The sequence below is a fragment of the Balaenoptera acutorostrata genome, chromosome 3, assembly GCF_949987535.1.
Source record: "Balaenoptera acutorostrata chromosome 3, mBalAcu1.1, whole genome shotgun sequence".
Taxonomy (NCBI): domain Eukaryota; kingdom Metazoa; phylum Chordata; class Mammalia; order Artiodactyla; family Balaenopteridae; genus Balaenoptera; species Balaenoptera acutorostrata.
The window spans coordinates 29,817,040-29,844,159 of NC_080066.1; the positions used below are offsets into that span (position 1 = coordinate 29,817,040).

At 49.3% G+C, this 27,120-nt stretch overlaps 1 protein-coding gene across 5 annotated transcripts in view; it reads left to right on the forward strand.

Moving 5' to 3' along the window:
* Positions 1–14,120, forward strand: part of LARP4B (La ribonucleoprotein 4B) — an 85,472-nt gene extending 71,352 nt beyond the window's left edge. For 2 of the 5 annotated variants that reach the window (XM_057542858.1, XM_057542860.1), the window contains 7 exons: positions 965–1,071; positions 1,622–1,873; positions 3,247–3,292; positions 5,789–6,070; positions 8,545–8,663; positions 8,755–8,863; positions 10,633–14,120. In XM_057542858.1, the coding sequence (XP_057398841.1) occupies positions 965–1,071; positions 1,622–1,873; positions 3,247–3,292; positions 5,789–6,070; positions 8,545–8,663; positions 8,755–8,863; positions 10,633–10,905 (1,188 nt within the window). In that variant the 3' untranslated portion in view covers positions 10,906–14,120. The remainder of the gene's footprint in view (positions 1–964; positions 1,072–1,621; positions 1,874–3,246; positions 3,293–5,788; positions 6,071–8,544; positions 8,664–8,754; positions 8,864–10,632) is intronic. The other 3 variants (XM_057542859.1, XM_057542861.1, XR_009007495.1) reach the window with 2 other exon arrangements.
* The last annotated feature ends 13,000 nt before the right edge of the window (positions 14,121–27,120 follow it).

Below are 27,120 nucleotides of genomic sequence, written 5' to 3' on the forward strand. Positions count from 1 at the left end.
TAAGCTGTTTTTAATCATCCTATTACAGCTTTTGGTTAGCTCTAGTTAAGAGGAATTGCCGGCTTTTTGTCTTTTCCTTTTCCTTTTCCCCAAACAAGGAGCAGCCTATTTGTATCTCTCAATTTAGTGAAAATGTAAGGTGGGAACTGGATGGCACCAGGGAGTTAAATGCCTTTGAATCCATCAGGGAATGTTGTTTATACAGAAATTGTTTGAAACCACATGTTCAGAATCCAGAAAACAGGAGTGATCACTCTTTTCATGATTTTTTAAAAAACTATTTCAACACTAAGTTCTATCTTATTTTTGTTGTAACTAGATTTTTTAGTAGTTGGCTGATATTTAAAATTCTGTACTTAATTTTTTTAATGTTTTAAGATTATATTTAGGATTGTATCTTTTAAAGGCACTGTGACCCTGTTTAATTTTCTTCTGACGTATATGTCAGTATATGTTTATGAAGTATATCACCATAAATTGTGACTTGGGACATAATTGTTAATGACCTGAAAATATCGTGATACTCAGCAAGACTTGCATGCAGGTGAGGCTAAAAGGGCACTCTCAAAGGCTGTGATTGTGAAATAGATCCCTAAATGCCCCCAAGATTGAGAGCTTTCATGGATTTTATTAAAGTCATCAGGAATGAAGAGTTGGCTGACTTGATGTTGGCACACCGGGGGTGTCAGTCTGGGCACCGGGACGAGAGCGTGGGATCGCGTGCTCAGCCTGTGCTCAGCACCGGGCGGGGCAGGGCGGCGGCAGACGCTTCCCTCCACATGTGTGAGGCGGCTTCCTCGTGGTGCTGTTGTGCGGTCTCGGCCCCAGCCTGGATCAAGAAGTCTTGGCCATTAGCAGTAGTCTACCCAGTGCTCTTCTCCACGGCGAGCTCTCCAAGTATGACATGGAACGTCAGCGACCAGTGTTAACCAACCTGAAGTCTGTTTGTTTTTAATGAATCTAGGTAACGCCATTTCCAAATACTGGATTTATAAATGGGTTCACGTCTCCAGCCTTCAAACCTGCAGCATCTCCTCTGACTTCACTCAGACAGTACCCTCCAAGGAGCAGGCAAGTCCCGTGAGGGGTTGAAAGGCTGCTGTTTTCCCAGGGTTTGTAACAAGAGGTCGCTGCCACATTGTATACTTTCAAAGCAAATCAAAAGCAAATGTGTTAAACCTCAGTCATTCTCACCATTTGGGTGAGTCACACTAAGTGAAGAGGCTGTCCTGTGCTGGCTAATGGTAGATTTGACCACCAGCAATGTCCACCAGGAGTAAAATGACTCGAAGCATGGAATTCCATTCTGTGAGCATTAAACCCTGAAATGCGCGCTGCAGCGCCTACGTAGAGGGTAGACTCGTGAGACAAAGGCTTCTGGGACAGCTTGCATCTGCATGCACCTGCTTTTAATTTGGGCCTGGGCTACAGCCAAGCAGAACGTCCATACTGCATTTAGATTTGCATTATCAGACATATTATGAGCTAAGTATTCTAAGTAACATTTTTAATATTTTTCCTAAAAAGCAAGTTTTAGCTTAGCCATTTCTGCATTAGCACGCTCTTTTCATAATGCCATGATCATTTTAGGACTGAGCGTATACAAACATTTTATTTACAGGAATCCTAGTAAATCTCATCTGCGCCATGCCATTCCCAGTGCAGAGAGAGGGCCCGGGCTGTTAGAAAGTCCTTCGATATTTAACTTCACTGCGGACCGGTTGATGAACGGTGTGCGGAGCCCACAAACGAGGCAGACGGGTCAGCCTCGAGCTCGGCTACAGAACCCTCCAGTCTACGCCAAGAGAGACGCGGGGCCCGGGCGGGTGGAACAGAGCAGCCTCGAGTCCTCTCCGGGCTTAGGTAGAGGAAGGTGAGTGTTCACAATTTCATTTGGACAGGTACTGTGTACTTAGAAACTATTCGTAGTGTCAGATTCCATTAATTCAGATGTGTTTTATAATCATTATTTTCAAGTCCATCACAGAAAATCAAATGGAAGGCTGTAACCATCCAAGGTTTTATATAATTAGTCAGGGGTGTTACTTTTAGAGCAGAGACTTGACTGGTTCCGTCTTTGTGGTGACAGGACACTGTTCAGTGGGAACTGAGGGTGGGCCAGGCTGCCTTGGGTCCCAGTTGTTACGTGTGGAGAGCTGACCAGACAGCCCCACCCCCCCGGCCTGTCAGGAAGGACGTGCGCTCCAGCACACATCTAGCGTGGACTCAGCCTCCGTAAGCTTTTCCTGTTGTAAACCCACTTTGAAACCTGTAAGTGAAGACTGCTTTTCTGAGTATTGTGTACGGAGGACATGGGACAGGGTCTGACCCCAGGAGCTCCTTCTGGCCAGGGGCGTGTGCTCCCGGTGCGGTGGGAGCGGGAGGGACGGACCCCAGGCGGCTCCGTCTTCGCAGTCAGGCCTTGCTGGGCCCATCGGGGGTGGAATTGGTCAAGATTATTTCTAAATTCCTTTTCAACTTACATAATACGGGCCCTTAGGGAGTCTTTGCGTTCAGCTGAAATGACAAAGGGTAATAAGTAAATAAAAATGAAATTATAAATGGGAATTAATGTGTGAACTGTTAGGCCATGGAAGCCCATCCGGGTAGTGAAGTGTCTTGGTGCCCTTGGGCCTGCCGTGACATCCACTCAGTAGGTGGGGTTGTTGCTGCGGTTTAAGCTGCCGTGCAGGGAATGGCGCCAGTGCTGCCGGATCAGACTAGACGTTGGAAATGTGCCTCAGGAACTGTGGAGTGGAAGGCTGGCAGATGGGGAGAGGAAGTGGTTGGGGCTCAGAAACCCCGTGTGGTTCACTGGAGTGAGGGCCGGGGTTGCAGGAGCGGACCAGGCTACTTGGGAGCTTTTCCTTTTGATGATAAATTGGATAAATTGTCATTACTATTTTTTAACGATTCACCTTTATAGCTCAGTGTCACACTTTACATATCTTGCCACTCCAACTGAATGGATATTCAAATGTTCATATCATAACAAAAATTCTAAATGGGAAAATTCCTTCAATAAATATTTTCTTTTATTTACCTATCTAGACCTCAATTTTACTTCTTTACTATAAATTTTTTTTTGTTTTGCTTACACTTCTTAAGGTTGGGATTTTAAAATCAAAAGTCATCTATAAAAGATTACAAAGTCATGAAGACTGAATGTGTCTGCACATACTGTGCTCAGTGAAATTATGTTTCAAGTGGGAAAAGTTAACAGTCTTCTGCTTTCCTCTCCTCTAGAAAAAACTCCTTTGGTTACCGGAAGAAACGGGAGGAGAAGTTCACAGTGAGTACATCAGGCCTGTGCCACTTTCACAAGATGTTTAAACCTTAGCTTACACTAAACAAACCTGAGATTTAATTAAGATGTGAGAAGGAACTTTTCAAAAGATTTTCTTGTAATGTGGTGTCCGCTAGGTTATAATAGACCTTTTTTTGATGCTCTAAAGAGGAGAAGGTGGTGGCTGGTTACCTGAGGAACTGCTGGCACCTGCGTGTCCTGTGCGGCACATAGATGCACCCAGGAGCGCGTCATGCACATACGTGGTCTGTTTGCACTTGTCCAGATGAGTGCTTTCTGTGTGGGTGACCAGGTAGTGTACTTTGAAATCACCGGAATCACGAGTTTGGACAAGCAGAATAAACTTCTCTCATGTAGGAATTAGCTCATCAGTATTTTTCATTCAAAATATTTTTACTCTGTGCCCACTGTATAGAAAGCATTGTTGCTTTTTGCTGCATGTAACTTACGGTCAAGACAAACCCAAAATAAGTGATGGGCTTATGTGAGTGGTAAGTACAGGAGGCGTGGTTGTGTCTGCTTAGGGTGATTGACCAGCTCCCCCTCTGGGTGGTGCTCTGCAGGGCCCTGATGCGGGGCGAGCGCAGGCGGTGTGCATGTAGACATTCGGGGCCTGGAAAAGACCTTGAGACAGTTCTTGGTCTGGATCCCAAGCCATTGAGTGTGTACATTCTCATTACTGTATTTGCCTAGAACTTAGAAAGTGAAAATTGTTAGTAAATGAACGCCCTAATTTTACCATGTTGGTCAGTTCAGTCTAGTTTTTGGTGACCCTTTGGTAAGGCAGTTTATATCGGTTGGTTACAGTTGGAATGCATGAATTCCTGTTACATTTGGACTAACAAGACAGGCATCTGACTATCTCTTCAGGTACTAGTTACCCTGCAGGAATCATTGCCCCTGGTCACTGCATTACCTGCAAAGGTGAAATGTTTTCCTATTGCCATTTCCGTTTCATTCTGTTTTGTGTTCCTGATCTGTGTGTTCATACCTGGAACCACTCAGATGCCCACGCAACGTGGCGCAGGTGTGTGTACCCGACAGTGAGCCCTTTGCTGCACTGGGTGTTCTGAACACCTGAGAAGCTTGGGGGCAGGTCGCAGATGTGTGAGCAGGTGGCCTGGCCACGCCCATGGGACCAGGGGTTGGCATTCATGCCTTGCCTAAAGCCATTCAGACCCTAAAAACGTTAAACATTGCCTCTTTTCTTCCTGAAAGTTGACACTTAGTCAATTTTTTGTTAGGTCTTTCTTCCTAGAAATGCTCATCTTCTGAAAAGCTGGGTTCACCTCAGAAACATGCAGATGTTTAAAATAAAGCCTCTAAAAATTACTTTGAGATGAGCATAACCTAGAGCATGCTGAACTACAGGGCACACTGTAGCCACACGGTTACCTGTGCAGCCAGGTTCAGAGGGCACGCACGCGAGCGAGGTAGGCAGCCCTCAGGCACCTACGCCAAGGAGAAGACATGCAGCAGGAGGCCCGAAGGAGAGGTGGGCTGTGCTCAGCGTGGATCCGATTTCATCCTTAACCTGCTCTCACTTCAGCTGTAACAGATCTTCTCTACATTTTACTTCTGTAGAGATAATCTTCCAGTTGGTATAAGTTTCTGGGAAATCTTGGCCTTTCAAGTTAAGTGAGCCCCACGAGAGCATTGCTTCCAGTCCAAGTAGCCCACCATTCAACTAAAAATGCCTGTGTTCTACCTAATACAAACTCATTTCCCCTTTCTGTTCCTTGTCTGTTTCAGCCAAGGAACTGGATGTTACAGAATGGCTCCTAGCAGGTTGACTAAGAGTGTTTCAATAAAAGTATATCACTGCCTTTCTCCTGAGACTCCTGCCTTTCTCTTTGGCTTATAAGTTTTACTTGGGTATTATTTTGCTGAGTTTACTTACTTTCTTGAAGTCAGGGAATGTGATAAGAATCTCATATTAAATACCATGCTTTTACATACTGATCTAAAAATATAAGGTGTTTTAGTAAGTTAATTTTCAGATAACTGAAGCCCCCTCCCTTTTAAAAATATAAGGAGTTTCAGTTAAGTTAATTTTCAGATAACTGAAGTCCCCTCCCTTTTTTGTTAACCTGTTTTTTTAATGGAAATCTTTGTGAAATTTTTTACGTAAGTTGTACAGAGTTGAGAGAGTGGCTTTTGTTTTCTTTTACTTTCTCCTTTATGACTTAGATCACAGACTCTGCTGCGATAACACAAAACTTGTCTGGAGGTGAATAAGTTTAATGTCGAGACTTGGGCTCTTGTGCATCTGTCACTTTGCTGTGTCCCACTGGTCTCTGTCGGCTTCCGGGGGTCTGGGTGTCGTACACACGCAGCTCTTACCGGCGTGTTTGACCGTGGCCGGGAGCAGCCCTGAGGTTTCGTCTTTTCAGCTCTGCTCTCATGGTTGAAGTTGCCTGACAGATGACCTTTGATAGGTGACCAAGTCGGCGGGGTTGGATTGGCCATCCGTTTCTCCAGACAGGTGTGGACCTCCGAAGACTAGGGAGCGAGTGTTTGCGTCGCTCACCTGCGGTATTTCTGAGCCCCTCCTGCCCAGCCACCCCAGGGCGACTCCACGGTGTTCTTCTCTTTCAGAGGAGTCAGACTCAGTCTCCAACACCGCCCAGGCCACCCTCCCCGAGCTTTGAATTAGGCCTCTCCAGCTTCCCCCCACTGCCTGGGGCGGCGGGGCATTTGAAGACGGAGGACTTGTTTGAGAACAGGCTGTCTGGCTTGCTCACAGGATCGTCCAAAGAAAGGGTAAGCTATCCCAAGCCTGATGCTCACTCAGCGCTGGTGTTCTGCTCTTTTCATGTGTGCTTTTTTCACATGCGGAAGAGTATGAGGATAAGTGATTGCAGAGGCCATACAGGTTTTGAGCGGTAGGGTCAGAGGTGGAGCCCTGCGCTGGTGTACTGTACAGACACTCACTCACCCAGAAACTCAGGTTGCATTTTTATTCTTGCTATTCACGACCTGCTTTTATTTTACAAGTCAGCAGAATAAAAAAGAAAAATCTGAATTATACCAGAAGTAACATGTTTTTAATAATCTACCTGAATAACCAGAAGCCCAGAGCAACTTTACTATAATACGGGTGGCTGTCGGCTAGCTCTGTGGTGTTCACGCCTCTGCAGTGATTACATCCCGGGAATCAGCGAGTGCTGCAAGAGCCCAGGGGCTCCCCGTGGCCCTGCTGCAGTCGACAAGCAGACCAGGGCAGAGGTGGCCGGAATGCCTCGTCCAGTGCCTGCTGAGTTCTCAGCCTGGCGCTCCATCACGGCCACCCCTGTGTCTTTCTCCAGTGGGAACCCACCCACCAGCACCCCGCCTACTGCCCGAAGACCTAAGGAGTCAGAACCCCTGGCCTCTGGGTTGGGGAAGGCACTGCCCTGCAGACCGTGTCCAGACCGTCTTCACCTGCAGAGCCCCCACAGAGCCCCTCAGTACCAGGCGGGGTCACGGTGGGATTTATGAAGCCAGGTCTTTAGTTGTCTTCATACTAGTGTGTGGTTACTGCTCCCATTTTTAGCCTTCAAGGTTGAGAGGATTCCAAGACCCTGTATTTTGGAGAGAGAAGCACTTATTAAATGTGACGTGTCTTGTGCGTTATTGTAAGTCTTAAATTCTGAGTTATCAGTGCCCCATGGAATGATGTTAGAGAATCCTTGCAGCTCAGAGACCCTGAGTCCTGGCTTCACCCTGACCTTAGTCCCCTTGGGGGTGGGCAGGGGAGCAGAACAAGCAGGCCTCCACCCCATTTCAAAATCAGTATTTTGTTTCTGTTTTTTTTTTTAATTTTTACTATTTTTACATTGCGAGTTTGTGTAAAATTTATTTTGAAGAGAGAATTGCTTCTTTTAAGAAGTCTGAGCCCAATTCCAGGTGGAAGAGACTGTGTCCCTGCTTCTTGGTGGAGTGCTTGGCAGCTCTGCGGGGCCCTGGGAGGCCTCGGACGGAAGGGGGGGCGGTCTCGGGCGTGCTCTGGACGTGAGGGAGCTTTTACAAGAAAGAGGCGTTTTCCATGCCTATGTTTCCACCAGCCTTGAGCACAAAATCGTGAGAGGTGATGGTTCTCAGGGGCCCCGTGTCTCCATCACCACCACCCCCGCCCCATGGTGGGGGGCAGTGCTATTCCTTCCATCTCAATCCCTCCAGAACCTCTCACTTCTAAACTTTTTATCTGCTTTGAAAAGTGAGATTTTGAGAAAACGCTTGTTTGCAGTTAGTCTCCCTTACAGTTCTTTATTTGCTGCCTTTTTTTTTTTTAATTTATTTATTTAATTTATTTATTTTGCTGTGTTGGGTCTTCGTTGCTGCGTACGGGCTTTCTCTAGTTGCGGTGAGCGGGGGCTACTCTTCGTTGCGGTGCGCAGGCTTCTCATTGCTGCGGCTTCTCTTGTTGCAGAGCACAGGCTCTAGGCACACGGGCTTCAGTAGTTGTGGCACGTGGGCTCAGTAGTTGTGGCTCACGGGCTCTAGAGCGCAGGCTCAGTAGTTGTGGCGCACGGGCTTAGTTGCTCCGTGGCATGTGGTATCTTCCCAGACCAGGGCTCGAACCCGTGTCCCCTGCATTGGCAGGCGGATTCTCAACCCCTGCGCCACCAGGGAAGCCCCAACTGCCTTTTTTTTGTTAATTAACAGAAGGCTACATGTGTGAGTGGTTACTGCCCGTGGGGCTGGCATTCTCCAGGTGTTTGCCCTAAACAGACTTAAGCCTCAGTTTCCTTCCCTGTTAAATCAGGAGAGTTAACACAGCTTTCAGGGGCTGCTGGTGAATTCAGGTGGAAACTGATGTCAGCACCTGCACTCCTCAGGGCGCTCAGGTTTATTGGGATGGAGCTGTAACCTTATTGGTTTTCCCTGTAAAAAAGGGTGAGCCATACTGGATTGTGCTGGGAACTTACATTCACAGATCACGTGCCAGGCAGTGCTGGGCACTGGGGTGTCAGATGGGTGGAGGTTTCAGTACCTGTTCAGGTGGGAAAGCAGGCTTGCAGGCAATCGTGCTCATGCACAGAGGGAGGCCTCAGATTGGTGAGACGTCTGCCAAGAGGAAGGGGAGACCAGGGGCTGCTTCCCGGCCACAGTGTGTCCAGCTGTGCTCTGGGCTGGCCCACCCGTGCTCCCGGGAGGACGGCGAAGCCGGTACCATCGTTGTGTGTTTAAGATCATTGAGAAAGATCTGACGGACGTGCCTCTATGTGGTGATAAACTGTTTTTGATGGTTTCAGAGCCTGAACGCAGACGCAAGCACGAACACTCTCCCCGCGGTGCCCCCCCGAGAGCCCTCAGTGCCCTGTGCCGTGTCCGCAGCCTGCGAGCGTGCCCCCTCCCCTGCCCACCCGCCCGAGTAAGTCTGCCTGCACCTGATGCCCGCGCCCCGTGCTGTGCTCACTGCGGGGCCCGGATGTTCATGTGTCTGCCTGCTGGCGTCTTTCCAGGGATCCCAAGGTGGTGGAGAAGCAGAAGGAGACCCCGAGTGTGGACAGACCTCCTCCCACCCTGAGCACGACTGCGAGTAAATCGGTGCAGGTGGACGGCGCCATCTCGGTATGTCGGGGGCGAGGATGCGGAGGGGCTCCCTGGAGCGGTGGCCGCCTGTGTGCGCACCACGCTTTCTGTGCAGGGTACCCTGGGCATTTGCTAATGATTGTAACTAACCGATCTGGCTGTTCGTCGTCCCTGCAGCCGTGGGTCATCTTGTTCAGGGTCAGTAGAGTGAGGCTGTCGCCCGAGGAGCCACAGCTTCCAGTTCCTGTCCCCCTAGGACTTAGGGTGGTCCAAGTGCGGGTCAGAGGGACGCCCACCTCCCACCCCGCCCGCGCCCCGCCCGGGTCCACGCAGGCCTACCGACAGCTCCTCCTCTTCTCTCCTCCCCTGGGCGCTCAGTCCAGCTTTTTTTTTTTTTTTTTTTTTTAAGGATTTTCTTATTTATTTATTTATTTATTTATTTTTTTGGCTGTGTTGGGTCTTCGGTTCGTGCGAGGGCTTTCTCCAGTTGCGGCAAGCGGGGGCCACTCCTCATCGCGGTGCGGGGACCGCTCTTCATCGCGGTGCGCGGGCCTTTCTCTATCGCGGCCCCTCCCGTCGCGGGGCACAGGCTCCAGACGCGCAGGCTCAGCAATTGTGGCTCACGGGCCCAGCCGCTCCGTGGCATGTGGGATCTTCCCAGACCAGGGCTCGAACCCGTGTCCCCTGCATCAGCAGGCAGACTCTCAACCACTGCGCCACCAGGGAAGCCCCAGTCCAGCTTTTTAAATTCTGATTTGCGTTGTCCCCAGTTTGATCTTGGGTGGGCCTTTATAGTTTAGATTTGGGAGTTAAACCCTTATTGTCTGCTAGGTTGAATCGTTAAAGAAAACTTTTTTTTTTTTTTTTTAAATTAATTTATTATTTATTTATTATTTTATTTTTGGCTGTGTGGGGTCTTTGTTTCTGTGCGAGGGCTTTCTCTAGTTGTGGCAAGCGGGGGCCACTCTTCATCGCGGTGCGCGGGCCTCTCACTATCGCGGCCTCTCTTGTTGCAGAGCACAGGCTCCAGATGCGCAGGCTCAGTAGTTGTGGCTCACGGGCCTAGTTGCTCCGTGGCATGTGGGATCTTCCCAGACCAGGGCTCAAACCCGTGTCCCCTGCGTTGGCAGGCAGATTCTCAACCACTGCGCCACCAGGGAAGCCCAAGAAAACTTTTTTATAGGTTAAAATTATTTTTAAGTTACAAATGGTTGATGGAGGTGACACACTTCTAAATGTCCTCATCTGTCATTTAGCCTTCATGCTTCCACTTACCTGAAAACCCTACTTTTTTGTTGTTGTTACCTCTGACTTTCCTGCAACCACACCTCCAGCCCTCTGTAGTTTGCAGTGTGTACAAATGCTTTGCAGAGATAGCTGCTGAAGGTCACCCATAAGTGACAGTCGAACCTCTTCCTGAGTCCAGGAGGCCTGCTCTGTGCCGAGGCAGATTGTCTGGCAGGGAGAGCAGATGCTGCTTCTGTGTTTTTCTAGGGTGTCTGGTGTCTGCCGCCTTTCAGGCTCGTATGTGGCTCAGAAGTGACTACGGGCCAGAGGCTGGAAAGAGTTCAGTCGGCACTTTTCATCTCCATGCCTTTTCTAGTTTTAACCATTTTTACAAGGTATTTCTAGAGTATCTTGGAGGGAAAGTTGTGCTGCAGGGGAACCTCAGTTGTTGAAATGTAGGAATTCTTTATTTAAAATAATTTTGAACATGGTTACAGTTGAAACCTTTTTTTACCTCTACCTTGAGTGAACCTTATTTTCGCATGTTGTCATATAATCCCAGAGCTGTGTCTGTTTCCCAGGAATTGCGAAAACCCAGCTACGCAGAGATTTGTCAGAGGACGAATAGAGAGCCGCCATCTTCCCCGTTGCAGCCCCAGAAAGAACAAAAGCCAAACGCTGTTGGTTGTGGGAAGGACGAAAAGAAGCTCACCGAGAGAGAGCCCCCTGCCCCCAAGTCCAGCCCAGGACCACCCAAAGACCAGAGGAGACCGCCAGGCCGCCGGCCCTCTCCCCCAGCCTCGGGGCGGCGTCTGCACAGAGAACAGAGCCCCCCGCCCAGGTCCCCTCAGTGAGCGCCGAGGTCTGGGAGGGCTTCAAGGAGCTGAGGGCGCCACAACTAAGCACTGTCCTGCTCGGGATGTGAGTGAGCCGCTGGTTAGGAGCTTGCAGTGTAGATGAGGCCCACAAGGTGCCTGCAAGTTATTTTTCTTCTGAGTCGGATTTCCCCCCTCTTGAAAAAAATCTATTTTTCAGGATTTAATTAATATAAACCTTATTTTAGGTTGGTGCTTAACTGGAGGTGATGCATAAGTCTGATTTTTTTCAGGATAGAAAATGCATTTATCCTAACAAATTGATATTTTTTATTAAGCCTCCATGTGGCTATGAATGCAAGCTATATATATATATAGTGAGTTTTTCTAAATTAAGCGGAACTATGCTACTTCATTTTTTAAAATAACTGGTTAGCAAGTGTGTATCTCTGAGATGTCCAGACCGCCGGGTGAGGCTGAGGACCGTGGGATTGAGGGCACAAGGCGATGCTATGAGTGTAGCCTGGGGAAGGGACGGGGTCCAATGGCGCCACACGCTGGCCTGGGAGTTGTCCTTTCATTCAGAAGCCTAAGAAGTGGTTCTAGCATTTTTTAAGTAGAGCCCATTTTTGGTCCACTGGGCAGAGTAACCCTGCAGAGCACCGAGAGTCCTGATGTCCTGCCAGCAAGTAACCAGCTCCTCACTCCAGTCTCAAGTGGCTGTTAATGTAAGATAAACTCAAAGCACATTGTGAATAGAACTTAAATGAAATATAAACTTTGTTGCCCACTGACATGTTACCACGAAATTATACCCTGATGTTTTGCTCCCGAGAGCAGGTGGGGAGGGCGTGGAGCCCGGCTCCCTCGTCTGCCCCAGTCGGCCCCACCTTACCCCTCCCGGGGTGCCTTTCCGAACCTCTGCGCACGGCACACAGATGGTGGGAGAAGGTGTTTGTGGTGCCCTCTGGTGTTGGAGGATCCAAGTTCCCTCTCTCTTTACCTCCAAGACAGGGTCTGTGATCCCTTCTCTAAGTGCTGCTCTCCAAGAACACGCATGCACTAAAGCTAGCAGTTGATAATAAACATAAATTATTTTGTTTTAAAATGCCTAAATTTTTTCTTTAAGTATTCTAAGCAGCAGACATTAAAATAAGACTATTTCCTGCTAAATGTAACCATACAGTTTATTCCACAAAATGTTATTTAACAAGACTAAGGTTTTTTCTTTTTAAAAAAGAGATTATTTCCATCCAATATTTAAAGACTTGAATTTTATTTAAACTTGAAAATGACTTTGCCTTAACTTTTGTATATGACAGCTTAGAGTTCCTGAGACCGGCCTGTGTTGGCGTGAGTGGGGTCTGCTGTCACGGTGTTACTGGGTAAGCACTGTAGGAAGAGCAAGCAGTCATGTTTGTAATTTACCTGGAAGATCTTACACAGTTGATCTTTTTTCAGACTGTTGAAAAATCCTGTAAATGCAAATAGTCGATACTGTATTAAATATGTGCACTTGGGCGTGTGTGCTTCGCTTGTACAGTTGTAAATAATCAGAACATATTAAAAAGGTACCCTAAAGAGAAAAAGCTGATAAAAATTGATATATTATAAATGTTGCTATTGACCTGGATGTAGATAAACTCAGTGTTGTGGTTTGAATATTATTTTAATTTGTTGAGGTTTTTTCTTTTTCTCTTATACTGGTGTGCTGAACTGATTCTGCCTCTTTGCTGCTGTGAAAGGGAGATGGAAAGTCTTACTAAAACATTCGAATATTTTCATGCTCTTCTTAAACATATGTAAGTATGTACTAATCACAGCTAATGTTGAAAGGGTTTTTGAGGTATAATCTGGAAAGTGGAAACTGGCAGGGTCTTCAAGTGAAAGTAAAAAATAATCTACTTAAAATTATAAATAGCTAATAGGCATGATCTGCCTGCCAGAGGAAAACAAGCCCATCTCCTTCAGAGCAGCGTCTTTATTCAAATACCTAGACACCCACACAGCGCTCATATTTGCAAATGCCTGTAAAAGGAACAGGGGAATTTATTTCTTTGTAGTTTTGAAATTGCTGACTGAAAAAATCAGAAATAATTGACCTCTTACACCCAAACCAATGAGTACTGTAGAAAGAGCTGGCAAGGCCAGCTCTGAGCCCCCGGGATCCCATGACATGGCGGTCTCTGCCGGAGGAAGGAGCGATGCTGTCAGCACCATCCCCGAATCCCAAACCGTGTGCAGCCCAGACACTGGTTTTTAATAGTGGCAGATCCTTTCCCTGGAGGCAGGTGTGTGGGGCCAGCCGTGCTGTCCGCCATTTGTGTGACCAGGGTGGAGCTGTGCGTGCAGCTGGGATGAAGGTGACCATGACAGCAGCCGGGACCAGCCAGGTGGCATGGCCGGCCGGGCACATGAGGCCTACGCTCCCGCAGCCGAGTTAAGACTTCACTCTGATGTGATTTTTATAGCATTCTTTTTAATTAAGCAAGGGCGATACGCCAAAGAGCTATATAATGTCCCCCAATCTCCACCTTTCTGATATTCGTGAGGTTTTCCACTCACAGAAAAGCACAGGGGGTGCACAGCGGGAAGCTGTGGCGCCAGCCCACGGGCAGCCCCGCCACGCACAGCCGGTGTCTGGCTTCGTCCGTGTAAAATGTAACTCTTTCCTTTCCCCTGGCAGTACCTCAAGGTACAGAGTCAGAGACACAGCATCACAAATGGCATTTTAACTTGGACAATTGTGTGATGATACTTGTCATTTGGAGAGATAAGAATGAGAACCCAGCCCCGTTTCACCAGACATGAATTCAAGAAGAGTCGTTGCTTTTTAAGAGTCCGTGTCATGATGTTTCTGATCAGGCCCTCTTGTAACTGCATCACTGGTTGTTACTAGGGGTGGCAAGAAACCTGTCAAGTTGCCACGTGGTCAGGGCCACCACGGTGCCGTGTGGAGGCCAGTTTGGGGCCTCACGGCCCTCGGGGACAGGTATGGCCCGTGTCTGCATCTGCGTCCGCGGGGAGCGGCGGACAATCGGCCTGAAGGAGCGGCCACGGCACCAGCTCGCAGGAGGGCAGTGACGCGGACGCCTCGCCAGGGCTTCTGTTTCTGTTCTATTTCTTTTCATTAAGACTGGAATCAAGCTTATGTGTAAACTATTGGTAATTTAAGTTTCCTTTGTGTCATTCAGTGTAAAACTGTCTAATTTGAAAAAATGTAGGTTATGAAAAATAAAGATTTAGGCACTGTTGGGGTTTTCTTTTCATTTTTTTTAATTAAAATTTTCTTCAAAATGCACCTTTTTAAAAAATAGTATTTTGTTTGAACCCATCTGTGTCATGAGAATGAAATGCGGGTTCCGTCCACCCGTGTTTGGATCGTAGCCTGAGTCCTCGCAGCAGGGGCACCGTGCCCAGCGGCTCAGTTGTGGGCCTCCAGGGTCGGCCCTCAAGCCAGTGTTCGTGAGGGCACAGTTTGTTAAATTTGAGGTTTACCACAGAAATAAGTATCCCTGTGTCAGGCTCTTGTTTCTTGTGTTAAATGGCCACGTCTCAGGAGACATCCCCATAAAATCACCGGGGGTGGAGGTGCGGCCATCCTGTTCAGATCCTAAGTGAGCCTCAGGAACGGTGATGGACTTCACGCTAAATCGGGGTGACGCCAGCAGCGGTGGTTGGGCCTCCAGCATGTGTTACGTGTGATGGCTGGTCCGCCAGCTGGTGACTGACCCACGCACCCCCTCCCCCGTGTTTCTACTGGGTTATCCTTCCCTTGTTGATGTTATCCTTCCCTTGTTGATGTGGGCTTCTTTGTCTCTGGCTGTTCATTCTTTGTTACATGTTGCAGATATTTCCTCAATCCCTACCAGTTGTCTTAACTCTATTTAGAGTAGCTTTTATCTTACAGTTTTTAATTATGTAGTAAAATTGACCCATCTGCTCCTTTATGGTTGAGTGTCTTGGTCTTGTTTATGAAGTCTCCCTCCTCCAGAGCCATGAAGACAATCTCCCTTGATGAATACATGTGTCTTCAGCCCATGTGGAATTGATTATGTGTGTGTGTGTTGTGTGTGTAGTCTAAGGTGAGAACCCAGTTTTACTTTTTGCCATGTGGAAACTTGCCTATTGAGTAGCTCATTATTCCTCCACTGATCCGTGTGCCACTCTTGTTACTTGGTGTTCCCTCCCACCTGCGCAGGCAGCTTTTTCTAGCCCCTCTAGTCTGTGCCTCTAGGCCCATTTCTCTGCAGACACCATGGAATTCCACTCACCCACCATTCTGCCTTCCTAGGAATTTCCTTCGTAGGACTCATCACAAAAATAATTTGATGTGCTCCCTGAAGGTGGGAATCAAGCCTATCTCTATCACCCTTGTATCCCCTGGTCTCAGTACACTGTCTGCAACATAGTAGATGCTCAATAAATATCTGTAAAGTTGATGAAGTATCTATTGACTGTGTGTTCTCCATGCACAGCCCTGGCCTAGGAAATTGGGGGAGAAATGGGGTGATGTGTTGATTTGCCTTTTCCAGATAACTCTTCGCAAACTCAGTGGCTTGAAATGACAAGTCATACATCGGGACTGGCAGATGTAGGCCCAGCTTGGCAGCTCTGCCAGCCCTCGACCCCTCTTGCTCCCAGGTGCGCGTCAGCCGCTCTGGGCCTGGCCGGGGACACACAGCTCATGGCCATGTGTGTCGTCCGTGGGCCAGCCGAGGCGTGTTCTCTTGTGGCCGTGGAGTGGCACAGAGCTGAGCCCCGAAGGACCCCAGATGTTTGCACCTCCCCATCCACCAAGAAGTTGCAGTCATTGTGTTCCGTTCCTTGGCACGTGCATGTTTTTTTTACTAACATTGAAGCCCTCTGTTTATCTAAATCACCGGGTAAAACCAGCAGACGGAGGAGCACCCCCAGCACCGAGGCAGCTGGGCCTGACGGGCCACTAGCACTTCCTGATCCGGGTGAAGTGCTGGGCCACTTAGATTGGGGTGGGGGGGGCTCTTCCCCTTTACATACTGTGTTCCCAGTCCACCATGGGTGGTGGGTGGGGGAGATATGAGGAAGACGGCACTGCAGGAGGGTTTGGGGGTTTTAACAAGACTTCCCACAGTTCTCAGAGCCCGAGCGCCATGGAGCATGGCCAGCGTGGGTGCCCAGCTCAGTGGGCCTGGTCCGTGTCTTCCATGTCGGGGCTCTGCCATCTGTGGGTCCCACTGAAGCTGAAGGAAAGGATGGTCAGCAGGACCCACCAGGTTCAGGATGGTGTTACGGAGGAGGCCGTCTGGTACCGACCAGGGGAAGGGCTGTCATGGCAGGGGAGCCACGGGGCAGGGACGCAGCCATGGGCTGGACCCCCTGCGAGGCCAGGGTCCACTGTGGTCAGACAACACGCTCTGTGTGATCTGTCCACTTACGTGTTAGGGCTTGTCTGTGACCCTGGATGTGGTCACCCTGGTGACTGTTCCACGGGTGCTTGAAAAGAACATGCACCGGGTGCAGAGCTTGCTTGAGTGTGTGTAATGTGGGTCCAATCCTGGGGGGCAAGGTGCCGTCAAGTCCACACCCTGGCTGACATTCTGCCTGGTTCTCTCAGTCACGTCCCTCACCAAAGTAACAGATTTGTCTTCCTGTGTTTCACTCTTTCTCATTCCCCTCAGTTTTTGCTTCCTGTATTTTGAAGCTGTGTTGGGTGCCTGCACTCTTAGGATGGCTGTGTCTTCTTGGGGGTGTATCCTTTAATCTCAGTAGTCTCCTTCTTGGTCCCCAGTAACTGTCTTTGCTCTCAAGTTCTCCTGTATCTGACGTTAATATACCCATTCCTGCTATTCTTTTCCTTTATGTTTGGAGATGCACCTTTTCACATCTTTACTTTCAACCTGCCTCTGCCATCATATTTAGAGTGAGTCCCTTGTAAGCAGCATATAGTTGGGTCTTGTTTTTCAATCCACTCTGCCAAACTCTGTCTGCTTACTAGTGTGTGCAGACCATTTACACGTAACTATTGACGGGTTGGCGCCTACGCCGGCCAGTTTGTTTATTTTCCACTTGCTCCCTCGTGTTTCTTGTTCCTCTGTTTCTTTTTTTCTTGCCTTCCTGGGAGTTATAATTTGCTGATTCTTAACTCCCAGATCAGGAATTATTTTAAAAAAGACAATTCTATGCCTGAAGATGTGTTTGCCAGAGTGGGCTCTGCAGGAGGTCAGTCTCTCCTCCAGGGAATCCTCTCCTTACAGATAACTTGGGCGAGTTATGTAGTGTTGCTAAGCCTGGATCTTTATTTTTTAGTGGGACTCTCACAGTGCCTACCTCCTCTGGTTGTTATGAAGACACAGCAAACATTGAAAGTGCCATCCCCTGCACCTGAACGCATGCCCTGAGCAGCCAGGGCCCAGGAGTTTGAGAAACTGTCCCTCCTCCGTTCTCAGAGGCTTGGGTGGTATGATTCCCAAGTCTGGGTACTGGCATGTCCCTCTGTTGGCTAAACGAGAGAGGGCACACCACGCCCCTGGCCATGGAGATTGGCCTAGGGTGGACGTGTGACCAAGTGCAGGTGAGTGAGACCCTAGGAACTCCTGTGATAACCTGAAATCCCTCCTCTGGGTGCTCTGGGCTGAGGAAGTGATGAGGGAGCTGGCGGGAGGACGATGCACAAGGGGGAGCGGAGCCTGGAGGACCCGTATCCTTGACATCACCCCGTTCTGCCACATCGGGGTCAGTGTCTTCCTTGGACAGAGAGCAAGAATGCTGTGGGCAGACCCATTAGCATCCGGGGAGATGTGTGGCCTTTAGGAATAATGTCAGAGCTGCCAGTAAATTTCACATCTTGGCCAGAGTTGGGACCCATTTCTGTTCTTGACCCAGTGACTATCAAGGGAAATGGGCTTCCAGACCAGTTAGGTCACCCTTGGGGCTCTGGGGTGGGGCCCTGGACACACCCAAACTCTGTTAGGAAAGACGAGGTGGCAGCCAGCTGCACCCACTGTTGACACTGGAATGTACCCCAACCCCACTGCCCCTCAGACTCCAGGCTTGTGGCGTGGAGTCAATATCTGAATTCAGTCAGTATCTCAGACTTAACATGCCCAAAGTAGATCCAAAATAGGGCCCTTGTTTCCGCCACAAAACACCATCTCAACTGGTACTACCATCCACCCAGTTTATTCCAGTCAGAAAGCTGAGCCACCCTCCGTCCCCCTTTTTCTCTCTCCCAGATCTAACCCATCAACGATGCTGCCGACCCTGCCTCCACATGCTCCCCAGCCCTCTCTCGCCCTCTCCAGCCACGGTTCTCTCTTACCAGTGCCTCGTAGGGGGCCTCCTCTAGTTCCCCGATGCCCAGCTCTAGAGCCTTCCGTGGTTCCCTGGCTCAAAACCCTGTGATGGTTTCTCGGGAGACCGAATAAAGCCCGAGCACCAGTGCGGCCTCCAGGCCCCTCACCAGGAGCTGTCCACCCCCCATCTGAGCACACCGGCCACTCTGCACACCCAGCTCGCACTCAGCACCTCCTGAGCTGGGAATCTCTTCTTCCTCGTTTTTCCCGTTACTCGAGTTTCAGTTCAGATCTTGACCCCTTGCAGGGCCTGTGCTGAGCACCCTCTCCGATAGCCCCACCCGGGGCCCCCTCTTATCTGGTCCCTCTTATTTTATTCCTATTCCTGCCTTTGGCCCCAATTCCTCAGACTTTGTCTGCGTCTACACCTCTGTCTCCCCAGGGCCCGGAGCACCGCCGGGTCCTGGAGGGATGGATCACAAACCCACTCACGTGTTGACTCAGCAGCCACGTAAGAAGACCTGCTTTGTCCCAATCACTGTCACCCACGGGGCCCCCCAGGCCTCTCCCTCTAACTGCCAGCTCTCCGGCACAGCTGCGGTTCGCATTTCTGTGAAAACCTCAATGCTTACATTTCAGATTTTTACTCCTTTTTTGCTTTTTGGTCCTGTACTGCGGAGCCCGCAGGCCTGGGACGGGGTCGGAGTTTCGGAGAGCGCAGGGGTGACCGCGGTGGGAACGCGCCCCGCGGGGACCCCCAGACAGCCCCTCCCGCCAAGTCTCCCGGAAGGAATCTTGTGGGCGCTTCAGTCGCACATCCAGAGCATCCTGAGCAGAGGGAGGAGGGGAGCCCCCCCGCGGCCACGAGCTTTGGGGGCGCTCTTGGCCTCTGCGCACAGGAGCCGAGGTCACAGTCCTGGGACCCGGAGATCTGACCTCCTGGGACCTCCTCGGGCCGGACACCAGCCTGTGGGGTCGCCCCCGGAAGGTGGACCAGCCCGGGCGCTGGCCTCTGCGAACCCAGCCCGCGCCGCGCGTGTCGGCGGGGGCTTCTCGGCGGGTCCGGATCGGGCTGCGGCGCAGGTGCGGAGGCGTGGGGGAGAGACTGGGGCGGGGCCGGCAGGTGCCCTCCCCTCCCGGAGGCGGTGTCGGCGTCTGGAGGAGTCAGGCGGTGTGCGGGGGGAGGGGGCGGGGACGAGTCCTCCCCGAGAAGAGCGGGGGTCCGGTGCCGTGAGTGTCGCGCACGGGTCGCCTCCTTCCTTCTCCTGGGCCCCTTGTCTGCGGCGGCACCCGAGGTCCTGAAACAAAATGGGCTCCGCCCGGCTGGCTGGGCGCTCGCGGTTCGACACAAAGGGCACCTTTGAAGCCCCTTTCGGGTCAGAGCCCCTAGACCGGAGTCAGGGTCGGGGTGGGGGCACTTGTGCAGACGGGGCACCTGAGCAGGATCTGGGCGCCTCTGTCCGCGCCCCCCAGGATGGACACCTCGGAGCTGTGCTCGCGCCTCCGCGGCTGCGCCCCGGGAGTGTGTGTGGGTGTGTGTCGGTGAGAGTGTGTGTGAAAGAGGCAGGGGGAGGCGGCTTCTCTCAGCCTTTTTTCTACAGACCCTGCCCAGGCTTTTCGCCAGCTCCATAGGCCCAGCTCAGAGCCCCAGTGGAAGTGCCACGTGAGTGCCCCCGTGTTGTTTTTTTGTGTGTTTGTGTGTGGAGTGGATGTGAACATTTATTTCTCCCAGTTCTGGAGGCTGGACGTCCAAGATCAAGGTGCCGGCGGATTCGGTGTCTGGTGAGGAGGACCCTCTTCCTGGTTCACAGATGGGGTCTTCCTGCTGTGTCCTCACCTGGAGGAAGGGCTGGGAGCAGCCCCTGTGAGCCTTGACACCAGACAGAGGCCCCCACCAGATGGGGGGGGGCATTGACAACCGCAAGCCCCAGGCCTGAGCTGCAGCCTTCGATCCTGTGGACCCTGAGTCTGTCTGTGTTCTGGGTTCCGACCCTCTGCTGGATGGATCTACTGCAAATACTTCTCCGGCTGTCATTTGCCTTTTCAATCCTGTGTCTCTAAGAGTAGAACTTTGCCAAACCCAAGATCACAAAGATTTCCTCCATGTTTTTCCTGGAAGTTCTACAGTTTTAGGTCTGTGACCCACTGTTTTTACTTTTTGCATATGGTGTGAGTGTGCAGTGGGTACTCCTGTGGACCCAGCATCAGTTCTTAAAAACATCTTTTTCGTGGTTTCTTTGGCACCTTTGTTGAAAGTCTGCTGTTGGGGTCTGTGTGGATCTGTTATGGACCGTTTGCGTCCCGTGGGTCCATATTTCCATCTTCACGCCCTCTTGTTTACCATAGCTTTGAAACACATCTTGGAATCAGGTAGTGTTCGTCCTCCAACGGCATCCTTCATTTCCAAGGTTATTTCGGCTATTTGAGGCCCTTTGTGTCTCCATGTAAATTTTAGGACCAGCTTATCACTTTCTACAGAAAGCCCTGCTGGGATTTTGATTGGGATTCTATTGGAGCTGTCAATCTCAACCATGTCAGGTCTCGTGACCCTTTACTGAATTCTTCTTGACTTCCCTCAGCGATGCTTTGTAGCTATGATGCACAGGTCCTGTACGTCTCTTGTTAAGTTTCTCTCTATATATTTCATATTTCGATGCTATTGTAAATGGTATTTTTCCAGTTTCTTATTGTTCGTTGATAGCACACAAAACTACAACTGGCTTCTATATATTGAACATATGTTCCTTCAACTGTCAGAGCTGATTCAAAGCCCAGCCCCACTACTTCCTGTCGCCCATTTTGACACTTGGGACAAATGTAATCTCGCTGAGCCCTTATGAATCCGTCTTTGAACTGAACATAAGTGGCCACCCCTGCCCATTTTACAGAATCAAATAAGCCCCCTGAAAAATGGTCATGTCCCCAGAGACTGATGGATTAAACTGTGCACACACACAGCTGCGGACGCCGCCCTGCCGTGAGCAGCCTGCCCGCAGTCCTCTCCCGTATCCCTCAGGAGCCTCCCCCTCAGCCCAGCTCAGGGATTTGAATATTAAAAATATTCAGCAACACTCTTTGAAGTCTGAATAATGTGGCTTTCGCCAGTTTTCCCTCAGACTCATCCACTTTGAGGGAATGAAAGTGGAGCCAAATGAGAGCCAGTGAGGCCAAGCAGAAACACCAAAGAGAAACCACAGTTTTAGCTCAGTTTCTGAACTCCTGGGTCCCACCATCTCCCCCTCATCCCAGCCCCATCGCATCCCATTTGTGTGTTCCCCTGGAGTGCGTTGACGCACCAGAAATCCGTGAAAACACAGGCTACCACTGTGCAGAGACCCCGCTCAACAGAGCGGCCTGGAGTCTGGGCTTTGGTGCAGTTCCCTCAACAATAACCATGAAAAGAAACAGAGAGGTTTTTAGACTTTTAAAATTAAGTTTCAAATATGTAAAACATACTTGTACTTTTTCATACATATTCCGGGTGTGGATGGGCCACACCTGCCTTCCAAGGGCCGCCCCCAGGCTCCTGCCCAGCCAGCTTGAGGACCAGACCACGCATGTTTCCTCCTCCTGGGTAGGGCTGCAGAGGCCAGGCTCAGCCCAGCCCACAGCCAGCCAGCCTTGTGGAGTCAGCCAGCACCTGCTGGAGCACAGGCTCCTGGGCCTCACCCCCGAGGTCTGGCGCCGAGACCGTGGCTCCACCAAACGTGGGAATCCAGGTTTGTTGTTGTTTAGCGTGGTAGGTATTGTCCACGGTGGGTGTGTCCCCACCGAATTTGCCTGAGACGGCTGTGGAGCCTGCACACACACACGTGTGCACATGGGATGAACACAAACGCACACCCGCGTACGCAGAATTCCAACGCCCTCCTCAGCAGCTTCGCCTGATTTCAAGCGGCTCAACATTCTCAGAAGCACCTGGGACTAATTTGAAGCACCGCCCCCACCCTGCGGAGCCTGATTTAATTGGTTCAGTGGGGCCAGATGGGTGAGGCTGCCTCCGCACCTTCTCTTTGGTCTGTGCCTGTCTGCTGACCAGGTGAGCTCAGGGCTCTGGTCGGGATGCACGCGCCTGTCCCTAGCCCTTCATCTTTCTCTTCCTACCGTGAAATGCTCACGTCCTTCTCAAAGTGGGGTCCCCAGGCTGGCTCCCCTGGAACCTGTAGAAATGTAAGTTCCCCAACCTGCTGGGTAGGACCTGTGGGCAGGCCCAGCGACCTGCAGGGCCAGCCCCCCACTGCCAGACCCACGGGCCAAATGGCGACTGCTCAGGGCATAACGCCTGAGCCTAGGAGCGAAGGGCATCCGGGAACACAGCTCCCAGCACCCACCGAGCGACGATGCTGGCAGGTGAGGAGCCATTTTTGGGCAAATGGTTCTTGTGGGGACTTCTCAGATGGCCCCCAGGGCAGCTGTGCACTCTGCCCCCATGGTGGGCAGGCCTCGGGGACAGGATGCCCTAGGTCGTGGGCAGCTGGAGGAGACCCAGCCCAGGTTCCCGAAATCACACCTCCCCAGAAGTGGGTGGAGGGTCCCAAGAGTCAGAAAAGAGAACACCAAAGATGGGGAGTAAAGAGGGCTGGCGTCATGTTTGTGACTGCCGCGTGAGAAGGGGACAGGTTGTGTGCCTCTCGGGGAGAAGCACGAGGCCTCTGGTCTCCAGCCTCTTTGCTGATTCATGTCGATGCCACGGCCAACGTCGGGTGTTTCCCCGGAGGTTTACATTTCCTAAGAGGTAGAACTAAATGATTTTTAAATTATTGAGATGTAATTGACAGTTAATATTATATTAGTGTCAGGCTTACAGCATAGTGATTAGATACATGCGTGTATTGTGAAATGATCACAGTAAGTCTCGTCAACATCCATCACCTCATATTGGTTCAACTTGTATACCTTTGTGATTAGAACATGTAATACTTACTCTCTTAGTAGCTTTCAAATACACAATACAGTATTGTTAACTATTGTCACCATGCTGTACGTTACATCCCCAGGACTTAATTATTTTATTTTAACCTCCTTCACCCATTTCACCCATCCCTCACCCCCGCCTCTTACAACCACCAATCTGTTCATTGTATCTATGAACTTGGTTTTTTGTTTTGTTTTGTTTTTAGATTCCACATATAAGTGAGATCATATGGTATTTGTCTTTCTCTGACTGACTTATTTCACTCAGTACAATGCCCTCAAGGTCCATCCATGTTGTCTCAATTGGCAAGATTTCATTCTTTTTATGTCTGAATAATATTATCTTTATCCATTCACCCAATTTCTTTATCTATTTATCCATCAATGGCCACTTACATTGCTTCCATATCTTGGCTATTGTAATTAATGCTGCAGTGAACATGGGGGTGCAGATATCTTTTCGAGTTAGTGTTTTCATTTTCCTCAGGTAAATACCCAGAAGTGGGATTGCTGGATCATATGGTAGTTCTGTTTTAACTTTTTGTTTCCCATAGTAATTGCACCAATTTACATTCCCACCAACAGTGTATGAGGCTTCCCTTTCCTCCACATCCTCACTAGCACTTGTTATTTGTTATCTTTTTGATGATGGCCATCCCAGCAGGCGTGGGGTGATATCTCACTGTGGTTTTGATTTGCATTTACCCAATGCTTAGTGATGTTGAGCATCTTTTCTTAGACCTGTTGGCCATCTATGTGTCTTCTTTGGAAAAATGTCTATTCAGATTCTTTGCTCAATTTTAAATTGGATTATTTGGGGTTTTTTGCTATTGAGTTGGATGAATTACTTTATATTTTGGATATTAACCTCTTATCAGATATATGATTTGCAAATATTTTCCCCCATTCTGTAGGTTGCTGTTTCATTTTATTGATGGCTTACTTTTCTGTGCAGAAGCTTTTTGGTTTGATTTTGTCTTACTTTCGATGTCAGATCCATAAAATCATCATCAAGACTGATGTGAAGGAGCTTACTACTTATGTTTTCTTCTAGGAGTTTTATTGTTTCAAATCCTATGTTCAAGTCTTTAATCCATTTTGAGTTGATTATTGTGTATGGTAAAAGAAAGTGGTCAAGTTTCATTCTTTTGCATGTAGCTGTCCAGTTTTCCCAACACCATTTATTGAAGAGACTGTCCTTTCCCCATTGTATTTTCTTGGCTCCTTTGTCATAGATTAATTGGCCATGTATGCATGGTTTATTTCTGGGCTGTTCTGTTTCATTGATCTGTATGTCTGTTTTTATGCCAGTACTATACTGCTTTGATTACTATAGCTTTGTAATATCAGGGAGCATGATGTCTCCAACTTTGTTCTTCTTTCTCAAGATTGCTTTGGATATTTGGGGTCTTTGGTGGTTCCGTACAAATTTTAGGATTGTTTGTTCTACTTTGGTAAAAAATGCTATTGGTATTTTAATAGGGATTGCACTGAATCTGTAGATTGCTTTGGATAGTATGGACATTTTAACAATATTAATTCTTCCATCCATGAACATGGAATATCTTTGCATTTATTTGTGTCATCTTCAATTTTTTTCATCAATGTTTTATAGTTTTCAGTGTACGGGTCTTTCACCTTGATTAAATTTATTCCTAGGTAATTTAGTCTTTTTGACTCAATTGTAAGTGAATTGTTTTCTTAATTTCTCATTCTGATAGTTTGTTATTAGTGTATACAGTATACTCCTGATGTTGTATATTGATTTTGTATAAACTTTACTGAATTTGGTTATTAGTTCTAACAGTTTTTCTGGTGGAGTCTTTAAGGTTTTCTATATATAAAATCATGTCATCTGCAAATAGAGACAGTCTTACTTCTTCTTTTCTGATTTAGATGCCTTTTATGTCTTTTTCCTGTCTAATCATTCTGCCTGGGACTTCCAATACTATCTTGAATAGGAGTGATAAGAGTGGGCACCCTTGTCTGTTCCTGATCTTAGAGGAAGAGCTTTCATCTTTTCACCACTGAGTATGTTAGCTGTGGGCTTGTCATATATGGTCTTTATTATGTTGAGGTATGTTTCCTCTGTACCCACTCTGTTGGAAGTTTTTATCATAAATGGATATTGAACTTTGTCAAATGCTTTCTGCATCTATTGAAATGATTGATTTTTATCCTTCATTTTCACATTCATTGTGTATCACTGATTGATTTGTCGATGTTGAGCCATCCTTGCATCCCAGGAATAAATCCCACTTGATCATGGTATATGATCCTTTTAAAGTATTGTTGAATTTGGTTTGCTAGTGTATATATATATATATATTTTTTTTTTGGCTGCTTTGGGTCTTTGTTACTGTGTGCAGGCTTTCTCTAGTTGCAGCGATTGGGGGCTACTCTTTGTTGCATTGCGTGGGCTTCTCATTGTGGTGGCTTCTCTTGTTGCAGAGCACGGGCTCTAGGCTCACGGCTTCAGTAGTTGTGGCACACGGGCTCAGTAGTTGTGGTGCACGGGCTTAGTTGCTCCACGGCATGTGGGATCTTCCCAGATGAGGGCTTGAATCCGGGTCCCCTGCATTGGCAGGTGGATTCTTAACCACTGCGCCACCAGGGAAGTCTGGTTTGCTAATATTTTATTGAGGATTTTTGCATCTATGTTCATCTGGGATATTGCCCTGTAATTTTCTTTTCTTGTTATGTTGTTGTTTGGTTTTGGTATCAGGGTAATGCCGGCCTTGTAAAATAAGCTTGGAAATGTTCCTTCCTCTTCCATCCTGCCCCCGCCCCAAACTCAGGTCCTTTTCACATACAAAATACGTTCACCCCATCCCAACAGCCCCCAAATCTTAGCTGGTTCCAGCACCAACTCTAAAGTCCACAGTCTCACAGAAACACCATCCATGTCGGGTCTGAGTGAGACTCCAGGTACCATTCATCCAGACACAAGATTCCCCACCAGCTGTGAATATATTTAACCCAGTGAACTGTGTGCTTTTGAATTAGGACAATGGGCCAGGCATGGAATAGACGTCCTCATCAAGAAGGGAGAGATCAGAGGAAGGAAGGAAGGGTGACAGGTGCCAAGCAAGTCCCACGCGAAGCAAAGCAAATTCCATCAGATCTCAGAAATGGAGAATGCTCTGCCCTCCAGGCTGCTGGGGTACACCAGCCCCCTCAGCCCTGGGCAGTGGCATCTTGGCCTGTGAAACCAAGGATGAGGCAGCCTCTCCCTGTGCAACACTCTGGGCCTGTGGTGCCCGTCCCTGAACCGCCAGGGGTCACTCTCTTCTGGAAGGATGGAGCATGTTTGTGGCTGTCTGGTCCTGGAGAATCTGAGAGCCTGCCTTGATCTTGTCCTGTCTTTGTCCCCTGGAGCTAAACCTGTCAGGGTCTCTGCTGGGCGGAGGGGCGCTCAGCTCCCATCCTGGCTCCTTCTGAGGCATGGTTCACACTCAAAATCTCTGACGGTCCAGCCACACCCTGGCTTTCCTCCACAACACACACACTCATTTTTCACAATGCAGACAGGTTGAGAATTTTCCAAATCTCCGAGTTCTGATTCCTTTTTTAGTGAGCAGTCCCTTCAGTTCAGCCTCCTCACATTTTACCACCACCAGGAGAAGAGTCTGCCCCTCCCCTACCCGGGGAAATGCCCAGTCTCATCTCTGCAGGTCCACCTCCCACGAAGCTCTGGGGGACCCAGCGGAGCTCTCTGCCGCTTCCTTACGAGGACCGCTGTCCCTGGCTCCGTGCGGCCTCCCCACTGCGCCCGCCAGCATTCCCTCGTCCCGTTCCCCACGTGGTGACACGTGCTCTCTAAGTGACGGACGCTACATCTCCCCCTCCTCTGCTCTCCTGAGCTCCCACCTGAGTTACCATTATTTCCACCAACAGTCCATTCTTGCCATCTGGGCTTCTCCTAACGAGCTCCCCAAGCTTCCGGCCTCCACACTCACCCAGGCCAGAGTCACTTCCTTGTGTTGAGGTGTTTGCTACACAGCACCCACTTCACGGCTCCAAAGTGTCTCAGGCAGCTCAGCTGCTGCAACAACCACAGACACTG